Here is a 13,788-nt window from a genome sequence, read left to right on the forward strand (position 1 = left end):
CACGCACCTCGCTTTCCTGTTAAGTGACGGTAAAACTTGCTGTAGAGGACAAGGTTAACGATGGCTTTACTTCTGAGCTGAGTGATGGATGGGGTGGGGATGGCGGGGGTGGGGGGTGGCGAGCTTTTCTCCTCCCCTTCTTCAAATAAAACCGAAAGAAAAAGAAAAAGAAAAGAAAAAAAATAAGGAAAAAGCTACAATCTTATCGACTAACCTCAGGAATATCAAAAAAGGAGCCCAATAGTTTGAAGTAGGTCGCCACAGACCTAGTCGTTTACAGTATAACGAATGCGATTATTTCCTTCATAAATTTTAAATACAAGCAGAATAAAAATCACATTTTTTTCAGGCAACAGTAGCAGTTCAGTAGGTAAGTGGCTTGATCACATTTGTTTTGTTTCGTATTAGTAATGCATGCAAGCAGCTTTAGTATTACAGATCCCTTATAGGTCATGAAATGTTTGCTCTCTTTATAAAGTCCCTCCAAAAGTACCATCTTGTCTTCTCACAGGAGTTTCGGGCCGGCTGGAGGAGCCCGAACCTTGTTCAAAAGGTTGCGGAGTGCTTTGGGTATCCGATGCCATAGCATCTGTGGCAGCTGCCTCCTGTATCACAGAGCCAGCCCCTTCAGCATCCTCGCTCTGTTCGAAGGACTGGTTGGATCCATTGCTTAGCTCTACATTCACTGTGTTAGTTCTCAAGGCTACTATAGTTCCTGAATCGCTCCTCCTTTCTGCATAGATTCGCTGCTCAAAGACCTGAGCAGTGTTGGGCTGGAACTCAGGATCCAGGGGGACACTGTTTGTGGTGGAGCCCATGACCGTGCGGTACATCTCCATCCCTTCCGGCAGCATGGACTTAATCTTCGGCAGCCAGCGCTTGCGGACGCGGCGGGCGTTGGTGCACATGTCGGCTGCTATAACATTCATCTCGCTTTCCTTAAAGCTCGGGGCAAAATTCTGACAATACACTGCAAAGACAGGGATACACAGAGCTGAGGATTCAGAGGAAGCACCACAAAGGTGGTCCAGAGGTGAACACAGCCTCTGTCCCGTCCTACAGACCTGCAGATGCCATGGAGAGGAGGCTCACCCATGGACCGAGCTCTCGCAAGGGAAGACTTACAGACAAGGGTTCCTCAGCTCGAGACTGGGACAATCGGGAAGGGATAAAACCAGAAGGCATAAAAATCCCAGCTGGCCTGGGGAAGGGCGCTGGCGCAGGACCACTCAGCCCTTCGGGATGCAGGGACCCACAGAGGACCCAGCCTCCAGCCGGAGTATAGCACCAACGCTGGGATGGCCAGAAGCAGAGATGGACACAGAAAAGGTCAACACAAACACCTCAACAGTAGATCCATCAACGGCTCTTAAAGCCACAGAGGTGCAGGCACAGCTGTGGGGCTGGGAAATGCCGGAGCTCCTCTTGGCTGAGCAAAGGAGCTGCCCAAAGGACTGTCCTCTGCCTGTCCCACGCCTCGTGCCAGCCGCTGCAGGGCCAACCAGTGCTGCATGGACCACCAACCCTGCCAGCGTGGCTGCTCTGACATCCCTTCACCAGCACGTACTCTGCAGAAGCCCAACAAGACCTTGGCTGCAGCCCTGCTCCTCCAAGGGGACCAAGCACCTGATGTTATGGAACAACATCCAAGGAACTGCCACAGTGAATAATTATCAGCTAAAGCTTGTGCACAAGGTAAAATTCAGGCAGTACGAAGTCATCTTATGCCCTGACACATGGCAGTGGCACTGGACAGCGATGCCTTTCCAGCCTCTGAAGGTATTTGCAAACATCAGCAAAGACCAAGCCTGGAAGGTCCAGACCCATGGCCCTGCAGTGTGAGCTGCTAACAGGGAGCCTGTCTTAGGAGAGCACCATGCACAAGCTATGGGCAAGCACCTCCAGCACAGCTTAGTGATTTTGTGTCTATGTATTGAACATCTGCCATCTTATCCCTTTTCTCCATGTGCTACAGATCTCAGAGGGTGGCTGGAAGGCCCCTGGAGTTCAGCAGCACAGCAACAATCAGGGAAAGGAAAGATTTATCTTCCCAAACTTAAAAATAAGAAATAGTAACAAAAAACCTGCTCAGAGTTTCATTTTCCAGCACAATAAAGTTTACAGAAAGATTCAGTACCCAGCATCCAGCGTGGGTGAGAGAACACACTGCTTTCCACTGTGTATCAAGCCCACGGTAAACAGGCTTCGCTGCACCAACCCATCAGGGTCTCCTGCACCGCCCAGGTCCTCCCTCACCAGCAGGCACCTTTTGTCCCACTGCATGCTCCTTGTATTCAAGAGTGACTTCAGAAGCCAAATATTTAACCATTTGTCTCTAGCACCTGCCATAAATAACTAAACTACCTTGATGGAAGTAACCAAACTCTCCTTTTCTCGTATAAACACCAACGTTGGGCACGAACGCACAGGGAGCCCTGCACATCCCAGCCCTGGCTCAAGTCAGGGCGCTGTGTAATCATGCAAACACAAGGGGATCTTACCTGCAGGGCAGCACAAGAGGGGTTAAACAGCTGAACCTTTTGCAACCCCAGCCCTGAGACAGAGCTCGGCGGCTCTACAAAGACAGAGCCACCCCAGCCAAGCCACGTGGCACGATGCAGAACTTTGTCTGCAGCTCCAATGTTAAAACCAAAAGCTCCTGTTGCTTTCTGCAGCCTTTTAAAAGGCAGATACCTGCAGCAGAGCTCCCACTGGAGGTACTGAGGGAAACAAAAAGGGTTTACAATACACAGTCAAGGAAATAAGACTGTAAAAGCACCAGACAGGCTGCCAGCGAGGTGCTGGTCACCCCACTCCAGCATTTACTGCTGAAGACCAACAGTCCCAAAAGCCCAGGACATAGCCACAGCCTGGGCACAGTGGGGCCAGCACCACCAAGGGATGGGCAGAAGATGGGACTGGACCATGGCCTGGAGCTGCATGCTCTGCTCCTATAAACCAGGGTGGAGCCCTGTGCTTGGATGAGCCTGGAGGCATAAAAGCCAGCACACGGAGATGGCCTGTTTCAGTGGTATCAAGCTCTGGATGCTGCCAAAAACATGACTTAGGTTTCCTCCTTAGAGCACCTATCAATAAGTTAATTAACTGTAAAACCACTGCTTTAAAATACAGGAAAACAGTCAAGCAGCAATAATGTTTTATATTAAAATACTGCCAAAACCCACCAAAAAATTAACTTGGGCCCCAAAATGATGCAAAAAAAAAAAAAAGAAAATTAATTTTCCTATAACCCGACTTCACCACAGATAGTTCCCACTGTTACACAACAGAGATGGCCTTCCCTGCTCAGGTTTTGGCTTTGCTCTTAGCCTGCTGTTCCATCAGAGCAGCAGAAAATCTCTCTCCTTACATTTGACTGCATTAAGAACCCTGCTGTCCAGGGGCTTCCTGCTGGGATCGCTCGTGGAGGACCGGATTCCAGTTCCGCAGCTGTTGGCAAGCGTGTTCCTGCAAGAAAGGCAAAGGAGGATCCTTACACTGGGGACTCCAGGTGACAGCCACTGCCTTGTCCTCTTCCCTTTAGGTTCTTATGGAGGGGTCGCTATGTTACGTGATTTTAAGGTAAGGGATTGGAAACCCTTGTGCTCAGGTTCATGCATCACTAAGAAAAAGCACAGAAATCAGTGCAGCACATAGGAAGGATGAAGCACTCCTGACACATTCTCTATTAACGTGGTTAGAACAGCAGAAAATAAACCAAATCCCTGGGGGTCTGGAGAGCAAGAGGACATACCGATCAAAGAAGGTGGCCAGAAGACGTCTCAGAAGGACCTTGTGTTTGACACCGGCACATAAGTGGCAATTCATCAGCTGCCCCCGGGTGATATAAACACCTGAGCCTGGAAGGGTTGGGAAGGGAGAATTCAAAATTAAACCCTTGTCTCACTGACAGCATCGCCTCCGAGCACGAGCAAACTGCTCCTGCGCTGGTCGGCCGCCGCTGTAACGCAGGAGGGAGTGTGTTCTTCACACGCTGCCACGGAAGCCCACCGAGGGCAGCAGGATCTTTGGAGAAGCCTAGCAGGGACTGTCATCACTGGCGTCACGGCAAGGCCCTGGTAAGAGTAATCACTAATTTTATCTGTATGGAAATCAAGTGAAAGTATCCTTCTCTTTTTCTTGCAAATACACCCAGAGCAAGGCTTTACACAGTGACTTTGTATGTACAGATCAGATTATTTATTCTTGCTGAAGGAAGAAAACCCCAGTCCGTTTGGCCTTTCATTCTTCTCAAGTCAAAGACTGCAGAGCACAGAGCTAGAAAGAAAAGAATATCCCCATCTAGCACAGGAAAGGTACGGGGTTACACTACAGATGTAACTGCTTCCAAAAACCCCAGCCCATCACCTCCTGATACTTGTGGTGTGCAGGGAATGTTCCTTCTAATGCACAGGAACTGCTGACTTTGAAACACACCGTCTCTAAGAACGTTCTCCAGCAGAAAAAAGAGCCCCTGCCAAAGCAGCTGCACACGTCCAGGGCTTTGGCAGTGCTTTACAGCAGGTTTCTTATCAAACCTTTTTACTTTGCACATAGTCACACAGAGCAAACTGCTCCCGCCTCAGCATCAGCTTACAGGGGGAGGTTATCCTGTCTTTCAAGCACACTGTTTTAGGAGAGGGTTCTGGTATTTGCTTTTAATTAAGATTAAATAATGGGTTGTATCTGGACCCAGAACACACTCTGTTCTCAAGATACAAAAACATGTACTGGAGCAATAAAATTACCTCCTGGATTTCCAGGAAACCCTACAGATGACTGTCCCTGACCTTCCGGATGGAGACAGAGCTGCAGAGCAGCCCATGCCATCGGGGCAAGCACTGGCAGCTCCCTGAGCCCAACCCTCTGCCCAGGGATGGCAGCCAGGCCCCTGGTCCTGCCCCAGAAAAGAGCAATCCCCGCTTGGATCTCCGAGCCATCCTGCTTCTCAATGTGCTACCTTATCATTAACCCCAGACTGGTTTGGGTTGGAAGGGACCTTAAAGCTCCTCCAGCTCCAACCTCTGCCACGGGCAGGGACCCCTTCCACTAGAGTAGGGTGCTCCAAGCCCCTGTGTCCAACCTGGCCTTGAACACTGCCAGGGATGGGGCAGCCACAGCTTCTCTGGGCACCCTGTGCCAGCGCCTCAGCACCCTCCCAGGGAAGAGCTTCTGCCTAAGAGCTCAGCTCAGCCTCCCCTCGGGCAGGTTAAAGCCATTCCCTTTGTCCTGTCCCTACAGGCCCTTGTCCAGAGCCCTTCTCCAGGTTGCATGTATTCTCTTCCATGCACAGAATCCATCCATCAGATGTACAATGAGTGCAAGACTTGTTGAAGAGCCTCTCGGACAGAGCTGCTGAAGTCCCCAGCATCAATCATGGCACAAATAATCAGAGACAAAAGGAAAATGCTCCAAAGTGGAGACCTGAGGAAAACTTTTGCTGCAGGCAGAAGCCCCCGCCCCAGCTCTCACCCGGTTTGAGACAGGACCTGGCTTCCTTTAGCAGCTGTATTTTAAGAGCTAATCCATCAGAGGGTAACTTCACTTTGATAAATAAAACCCAGCCGAGGCAGCCACTATCAGTTAGTGATATTTATCTACTTTTTTTCCCAGATTGAAAAATGCAAATCAAGCAGAGCTGCCTCCAGCCACTCTGCAGCTCTCCCTGTGCAAACAACCTGCACCACTTGATGGCTTTAAGAAATCTCACATAAAATGTAAACGGGCACAACATGAATATTCCAGATACCAAATAAATACTTGTGGTTGTCCGCTGTGCTGCGGCGTGCGCGTTTTACTGCTGCCTTCCATCCGAGCCCCGTCCTCCATCAGGTGGAAAACTTCCTGGGCATCCCCTGAAACAAGGATTCCTTCTACAGCCTGAAAATGAAATCCTGCTACTCAGCATGAGATAAATGTCCAGAAGGAAAGGACAACTGATTTGGATTGACTGCACAGCCACGTATCATTTTCAGACCAAGGGTTTCCATAGGTATTAATGAACCCTCCCTACTGTGGCAGCAGGCATGGGCAGTTGTGCAAAGATCACTTCAACTAAAAGCAGCTACATCCAGGGGGGAAAAATCCTCCCAGCAGCATGGGCTACAGGCTGAGAGGAGCACTGCAGCAAAGCGAAACTGGGGGGAACTGATAAAAGCAGAACATAATTATTGAAACTGGAATTTGACCTGGATACCCCAGTCCAACATCCATCTCCTGTGCAGCACTGGAGAAACCTGGGCTGCAGGCTGGCATGGACACATTGGACAGCTACTGGATTTCACTTTTTATTCAGCTCTACACCACCAGTACCATTAAAGCTAAACAGCATCACCTTCCACCTCAGGTTGCCCATAAATCCTTTACAGAGAAGTAATGAGTGCTTCCAATATCGTAAACTCCCCCCAAAATGAAAATAAAGATGGAAGAAAGGACCAAACCCAGTTCCTTCTCTTCCTGCCTACTGCAGGGTTTGACCACTTAATAACACCCCCAATTTTATAAGAGCTTTCACAGGCTTTTCAAAGCCTCTGCACTGACACAGACTTTCTCCCCACGGCTTTGTAAATCTGATAATGTGAGAGGGTTTTGGGGTTTTCAGCAGGTTTTTTTTTAGATCTGTGCATCTAAATCAAACCACAATTGCGATGCAGCCCGCACCAATCAGGAAGAACACAAGCTGGAGAATTCAATTAAAATGCTAAATTAATTCAATGGAATAAATCCTGTTAATGACACATTTTTCTATCAGCAAATTAAAGGAAACTTAGAACTTTCAAAAGGATGATTGGTGATGAATAATCCAGAAAGACACAGGAAGGGCACACACAGGATGCTTGACTCCAGCAATGGTGCAGGACGAGCACCACATTTCAAGAAGGAAAACATCAATGATTCCCAGGAATTGCCAACCAAAGAAACATTCCCCCTTCATTACCTGCAACAAGCTCAAGCTTTTCTCCAGGATCTCCCTCCGAGTAGAGTTTTGGGTGGCAACGGTATCCGATTTGACTGATAAGACTGGCTGGGAGAGCAACGAGATCCCGTCGGATGAGGACACAGGAGCGGTTCTCCAGTGGGATCTGCTCCGGCTTCTCTTGAGCAACTTAAAAATGAAAAGGGAACACCATGAAACCAGCTCATTATGCAGGAACAGCATTAACAGAAGGTCAGGTATTGAATTTTTCACGTGGCTGCTGGAAATGTTCCTCCTCTCCAGATGCTGTTACCAGGGCTATCGGCTGCGGGGCAGATGCCACCTGAAAGCATGGGAAGAACCCCTGGTCCCCCCCATCACCTGCCACAGCAGTCTTGTATGTGTGTTCAGGTTCTGTGAGAGGGATTCTTAGAATCTAATTAGGCTTTAACTTCGCCTAAGTTAATCATTTATGAAAATAGGCAGCTCTGCACAGCTGGCATAGCTCTGTCAGCGCGGCACAGGATGCTGGCTTCCCCAAATGCTCCCAGAACAGCAGGTTACTTCACCAGTGAATTGCCCAAGTTTGATAAATATCTGCATCAGTACCAAAACTGCTTCTCCTGGTGTTTTTTTCCTGCTGAAGTTAAAAGCCAGGCTCTGTGGGTGCCCTCTGCACTGAGACAGGTCACCACAGCCTCTCCTGAAGATGGCACCCACCAGCCACAACCTACAAGCTCCAACTCACACCCTGAAGCTCCTTCTCTTCCTCTGCCTGTTGCAGGCGACTGTTTCCTCTCAGCAACAAGAGACACCCCAACCAACAAGCCAAGATATGTTATTGAGCTGTGGCTTCACAACCAAACTACTGGGGTTTGCCAGGACATGGCTGTGACTTGCCCCGACACACAGTTCCTGTAGCCCACCAATGCACCACTGCAGTCATTACCACTGGAAGTACTGAACTGTCCTACCAGCAGTGTGCAAGTCCGGGTCTTGTGGGTATACAGGGGATTCCTTGCTAAAGCACATTTACAGTGCAAGTCCACAGGCTTGCCTAAAATTCCGATTTCTGACACCAAATTGGGCTGAGGTGTACAGAAACGCCAGCTGCACTGGGACATGGTGGGGGCAGTTACAGCGCTGCCCTGCAGCCCAGCTCTACAAAAATCCACCTTTTTTTAACCCAAAATGTGATAATGGTACAAGTGCCACACAGAAAATCAAACTCAGCTCGGTGCTTGAGTACCTGTGAATACAGAGAGAAGGAAAAACGCCAGCAATCCGCGTTTCTGAACTCAAAATGTCTCCTGTTCAAAAGGTGCCTTTTCCTGCAATTATTTTGGTGTTCTGGGGGCCACTTTTCCTCTCTCTAGATAAAATAACAAGTTTTGCAGACTTGTTGCTGCAGTAACCGAGGGACGATGGCTCGGGCACAATGGGAGCAGTGTTCTAACTAGGACATGCCCCGCGCCGCCGTGCTGTGCCGTGGCATCCTATCGCAGGCACGGGGCTGGAGGCATCGCCACCCTCATCGCTCCCTCCTTCCCTAAAAAGTCGGAATACCGGGAGGATGCCCCTTGGCCGTGGAGCTGCACCATGGCAGAGCAGCCTTTCCTTCAGTGATTAAGGACCAAACAGCAGCAGAACAACTCCCATGGTGTTTTTAAACGAACTTCTCCTGCCATCACAGCCTGATTATCTATGCTGTGCAGTCCCACTGGCACACAGCATTTTCACCAACTGCCATGTTTCCCTGCTCAATAGCACTTCCAAGCATCCAGACACCCTCTCCCTGGAGATGGAAGTCACCTTCTATGCGTACAGAGGAAGCATCTCAAAGACCTCCTGTATTTCTGACGCTTTTAAAGAGTGATAAGTAGAATATATCCAAGGAAATACTAGTATGCTCTAGCTTGAACCAGTCAAAAGCAGAGGTGCACTGGGTATGAGGGAACCAACACTCAGGGAGGGCCTGCTCTGCTGTCCTTCACTGCCTTTTTGGCTCTGGCAATGCATGGTCACCACAGCACGCTACAGCACAAGGGCCACTGCAAAATGCAGATCTCAAGGGGAGAGGAAGCAGGAGGAATGGATACCACCATCAGCTCCTACCCAGAGCCCTCAGCAGGTTACACACAGGCTGAAATAGAAGGTAAAATTATATATATACCCCATGTATGAGCGATTGCTTTGCTGGTAAATCCCCCAAACCAGACTGGGATGTGCTAAGATCCTCAGCAGCAGCAACAGAAGACAGGTGAGTGATGCTACTGGGGGTTAAAAGAGAACTTGGCAATGGCTTTACGACACTCCTCCCCACCTAACACCCAGCAGTGGTTAAGCTGTGAGGGGAAGCTGTGCAGACCGAGATGGATTCTCAGAAAGTTTCTCAGAGGCCTCCAGTTAATTTTTAAGCAATACAGAGGCTGTGGGTCTCCAGGGAAAGCAGTCGCAATCCATCTCCCAAATGAGACAGAGGTCAGAGCAGGAGAAGGCTCCTCGCAGCTTGTGACCCAACGCTGCTGTAATGGGAACAGAGGAGAACTCAGACTTGAGCAGCCATCAGCCATCTCCTCCTCCTGCCTGCTCCTTCATCAAACTGCTGTCACTGAAGAAATCAAACACCTACAGCATCCAAGGCAAAACAGCTACGGCAGACAAGGACAAACCTACCTGCTCTACCACCTTCACAGGCAAACACCCAATAAGAACCAATTCTGGGGCTAAAGAGATCCTAAAGTCGCCAGAATGGGGCAGGCAAGGGAAAGATCACCACAAGCACTGTGCTCATGCTACCACCCTGGAGGAACTTTGAAGGATTTGGCGTCAAACCTGAAAGAAAAGTAGCTTTTCAGGAAGCCAACGCTGCTGCCCTGGTTGGTAACAGTCTTGCCTTGAAGGAATTCTCTGCTTTTGAAGGCATTTCACTTCCTACACACGGAGCCATTGAGAAGTTTACATTCCTTCCTGTGAAATCAAATACTTCATAAACTAAAATTTGGGCTAAAACAACCAAGTGCAACTCAATGCATGATTCTGTTTTGATTACAGCTGTCCTGCTGGCTCGCTGCCTATAAATCTCTTTAAACATGGGCACCAATCATTTGGTTTGGACTTGGTTTCCATTAAAACATCAGCACAAACTCAACAATACGAAACAAAACCAACCAAAGATTTAGGCCTTTCAGTGCCACCTCAATTCAGCAGATAGCCATCGGTTATGTAAAGAAGCAGGATACAAGAGACACTTTGGTCCCATGTTCTCAAAGAAAGCCAGTCTGTTTGGCCTTTATGCTCTGAAGAACAGGATAGTATTTGCTTCTAATTAATTTGTATCTTCAGAGGGCAGCGGCTCCTTCCCTTTGAATGAAAGGGCAAACAATGTGAGGTATTGTTGAACACAGTTTTGTTCTCCACCAAGAAAGGAGCCTACCAGCTAGCGGAGAGGGGCCGGAAATCATTACAGAGGAAGCAATGAGAGCTGCCAGCCAAACACTGCTATATTTTATCCATCTCAAACTTACATGGATGCTGCAGCTGGCAACAACTGGTCCAGAATGGGAAACATCCTGGGGTTTCTGGCTGAAGAAGCAGCTTGGAGGAAAGCTGGAGTCACGGGTGCTTCATGGCTCCAAGCTTTGCGTGACGCTACGGGCACATGTCTTCCTTGTCCCTAAAATATACTGTCCAGCTCAGAGGTCCATTACACCTTCTTGCTGAGCCCACAGTGGTTTTGGTGATGCCGGGACAGCTGCATCAGAGATGCTGAGCCCACACAGCTCCTGGTGACCCTCATCAGTGATGGGCAACAAGCTGCTTGGGCGACTGCCTGGGGTCTGGCAGTGCTGGGAATTGCTGGCCATACACTTGGGGTCAGTATTCACTTATTTCCTTGCAACCCAAACAGCAGCGTTTCAAAATTATTCCTGAATCCCCAAGCCCCACCAGCCTGGGTTCTCCTCTTGACCATTTACTGCAGATAAACTACAACATACTCCTGTGGGTAGCAAACAGCTACTTCTGGTTTAGGAATGAGATTCTGAGATACAGAAAGATCAGAGCCATCGACCCTCACCCAAAAGTTAACATTTACAGAGCCTCAGCATGAAACCACAAATCATGAGCCCTGGTCCAACAGAATGGCTCCAAAACCATCACCTGCTCCACTGCCAACCACTACATACGCAATCACAGGGATAATTCTCCCTGCTCTCTACATGGCAAGAAGTTTCTTTTCACATAGCTACACTTTACAAACATTTTTATCCCATTAGCCTATTTTCCACTGGCAGTGGGACTAGCCCAAAAATAGCATCCCAGCTATGGCGCCGGCATCGCCAGCATCAGCCTGCGTATGTAAACCTGTACCACAGAGGACACACGCACGCACTGCGGGACAGGGAGATGATATAGTCCCAACTGGGATAGTTTACGTTTTACAATTAGTACATTTATAACAACGGGCTGGAATGGAGAGATTTGATTTGTGACCTATTTATACAGGGAGGTAATCTGGAATTAGTATAGGAAAAATATCACTGGTTTATAAATACCCCTATCTTGCCTTCGCTTCAAATCTCAGCCAGGAGTGAAACATCTGCCAGCCCAAAATTAAACATCTGTGTTTTACGGGGAGGAAACTGGGACTGGAGGTTTAATGCCAAAAAAGGCCAGAGGCTGCATGGCCCCGGTGTGGGGCTTGGCTGCCTCCGGCTGCTCAGCATCACCGGTCCCCGTGCCGGGACGGGCGATGCTGGTGCTGGCTCTGGCGGGCTCCCATCAGCACACAGCGGTGCCTCCAGCAGCAGGGCTGTGTGAAAAGCAACAAAAAGCCAAAGGGAAATCTTACAGTAACCTTCCAGAACCTAAAGGGGCTGAGATCTAAAGAAATCTGGGGAGAAGCTCTTCCCTGGGAGGGTGCTGAGGCACTGGCACAGGGTGCCCAGAGAAGCTGTGGCTGCCCCATCCCTGGCAGTGCTCAAGGCCAGGTTGGACACAGGGGATTGGAGCAAGCTGCTCTAGTGGAAGGTGTCCCTGCCCAGGGTGTTGGATGAGCTTTAAGGTCCTTTCCAACCCAAGCAGGTCACTGCTCCTGCAGTTAGAATCAGCTACTTTATTTCAGCTGTAATTATCCGGCGTCACGAGCTGTGATTTACAGCGCTGCAGCGTGTCATTCCCAGGCTTGGGCCGGGATGCTGCACAGGCTGTGCCGGAGCTGCTCATTATGGATTCTGGGTTGTTTCTTGCCCTCTTTCCTTACTGTCAGGAATCAAGAGGCCAGGAGAGAAAACTATTCTCTCAGCTAATTACCACAACTATTCTATAATGGCTATTTTAGATGAATTTTTAATGAGGCGTGCTCCTGTCAGTTCGGGATTTCATAACTTTCAAGTCCAGCCTTTACATTCCAGCCATTTGCTGCATAAAGATCTTCCCTCTCCCCTGCAAACCGGCGCAGGAGGGGCAGGGAAGGAGGACGGACCCTGGTGCAACTTTGCTTGTGCCTGTCAAAACTGAATTAACTGCATCTGCTGAGCAGAGCTGACTGACAAGAACGAGGTTCAGTGCAGAGAAACGCCGAGCATCTGCAAGTCCTGCTGAAACCCACTTCAGATCAGGCCCACAACGCTGTAATTAACCAGGATAAAAATACTTTGCCTTTGTTTAATGTTTTCTGGAGTTGTGCATTCCTCAAATCAGATGCTAGAAACCTCATTAAGTCTCACCCGTGTCCTCAAGGCCCACATGTTCTCCACAACCAGACCTAGTTAGAGAATAAGGAGCCATTTTACCGCAATGCTCCCAGCTTGCCACAGCAGCAGGCAGGCAAGGGGATGGCAGTGGTGACACTGAGGCCACCAAACATGGCCAGAAGCTGGTGGGCGCTGAGGTACCTTCCCCACATCCCCCTGCAAGCTGCCACCCTGTCCACCAACACCTAAACCTAACACTCCTATCGGCCTGTGCTTAACACTGGGTTTATTCTCTTGTCTGCTGCTCTGCTTCTCCTTTCACAGGTCCAGCTCTTGTCCCGATCCATCACACCAGTGCCAGCGCTGCAGGAGGCACACTGCTTAACAAGACCTCCTCCTCACTCCCTCTTCTGCCACCAAACCCTTGGCTAAGGGGAAGATGCGCTTCTCGTCTCTCTCATCCTGGCTTTGGAGATTCAGCACGGCTCTGACTATAAAAAGGGGTGAACAAGGCAAGTGAAGAGCATCAGGCACCAGCATCCCAGCCACACACTCACCGGGATCAGCTCAGTCAGCGCTTCAGCTGGGAATGAGAAACTGGAGAAAAAGGAGGAAAAAAACCCAACAAAAAGCCTCTGAAATGCAGGGCTTCATCTGCTCTGCTCTTCTTTGGCTTTGTTTTTGTTTTTACAAACGGGGCTCTTGGAAACCTTGGCAATCACTATTTTAAAGGGCTCCCCCCTCCCCCAGGCCTTTGTAAGGCTGTCAGGATCTACATGCCAGGAGCAGGATTAGCTGGCTTCTCTCTTCCATCTTATGGTTTTATTATTCTGCACCTTTTGAGGGTACAGTTTATCCCGAGCAATTAAAACACAGTTAGCTCGACAAGTCCAAACCATCATGGAATAGCTTAGGTTTTATTGTTTTTAATCTCTTTTTTCTGTGTGCCCTCTTTTCCAGGAAGCCTGCTACTATAGCTGACTTATTTAAAACAGGAAACTCCCCTGGACCATCCTGGGGTGGAAGGGGTATTTTAGCACAAATGTGGTGTATCACAGCTTAACAGTGCGGCCGGGCAGTGCCACGCTTCCAACCTGCCTCCTCCCTGTGTGACCCCTACCTCGGCATCCTGATGTGGTTCAAGTCTTCTCCCTACAGAAACCAAGCAGGAAAAAT

General features: G+C 49.2%; 1 protein-coding gene across 3 annotated transcripts in view; it reads right to left on the reverse strand.

Moving 5' to 3' along the window:
- Positions 1 to 273: 273 nt before the first annotated feature.
- The window catches only part of NACC2 (NACC family member 2), a 51,376-nt gene continuing 37,861 nt past the window's right edge, over positions 274 to 13,788 (reverse strand). For all 3 annotated transcript variants that reach the window (XM_057409111.1, XM_057409113.1, XM_057409114.1), the window contains exons 3-6: positions 6,938 to 7,105; positions 3,755 to 3,860; positions 3,371 to 3,468; positions 274 to 970 (exon numbers count right to left, since the gene is read on the reverse strand). In XM_057409111.1, coding sequence (XP_057265094.1) covers positions 471 to 970; positions 3,371 to 3,468; positions 3,755 to 3,860; positions 6,938 to 7,105 — 872 coding nt within the window. In that variant the 3' untranslated portion in view covers positions 274 to 470. The remainder of the gene's footprint in view (positions 971 to 3,370; positions 3,469 to 3,754; positions 3,861 to 6,937; positions 7,106 to 13,788) is intronic.

Source organism: Pezoporus wallicus, unplaced genomic scaffold, assembly GCF_028554395.1.
Source record: "Pezoporus wallicus isolate ANWC-B61680 ecotype Strahan unplaced genomic scaffold, APGP_CSIRO_Pwel_v1 contig_8341, whole genome shotgun sequence".
In the NCBI taxonomy this organism is placed as follows: Eukaryota; Metazoa; Chordata; class Aves; order Psittaciformes; family Psittacidae; genus Pezoporus; species Pezoporus wallicus.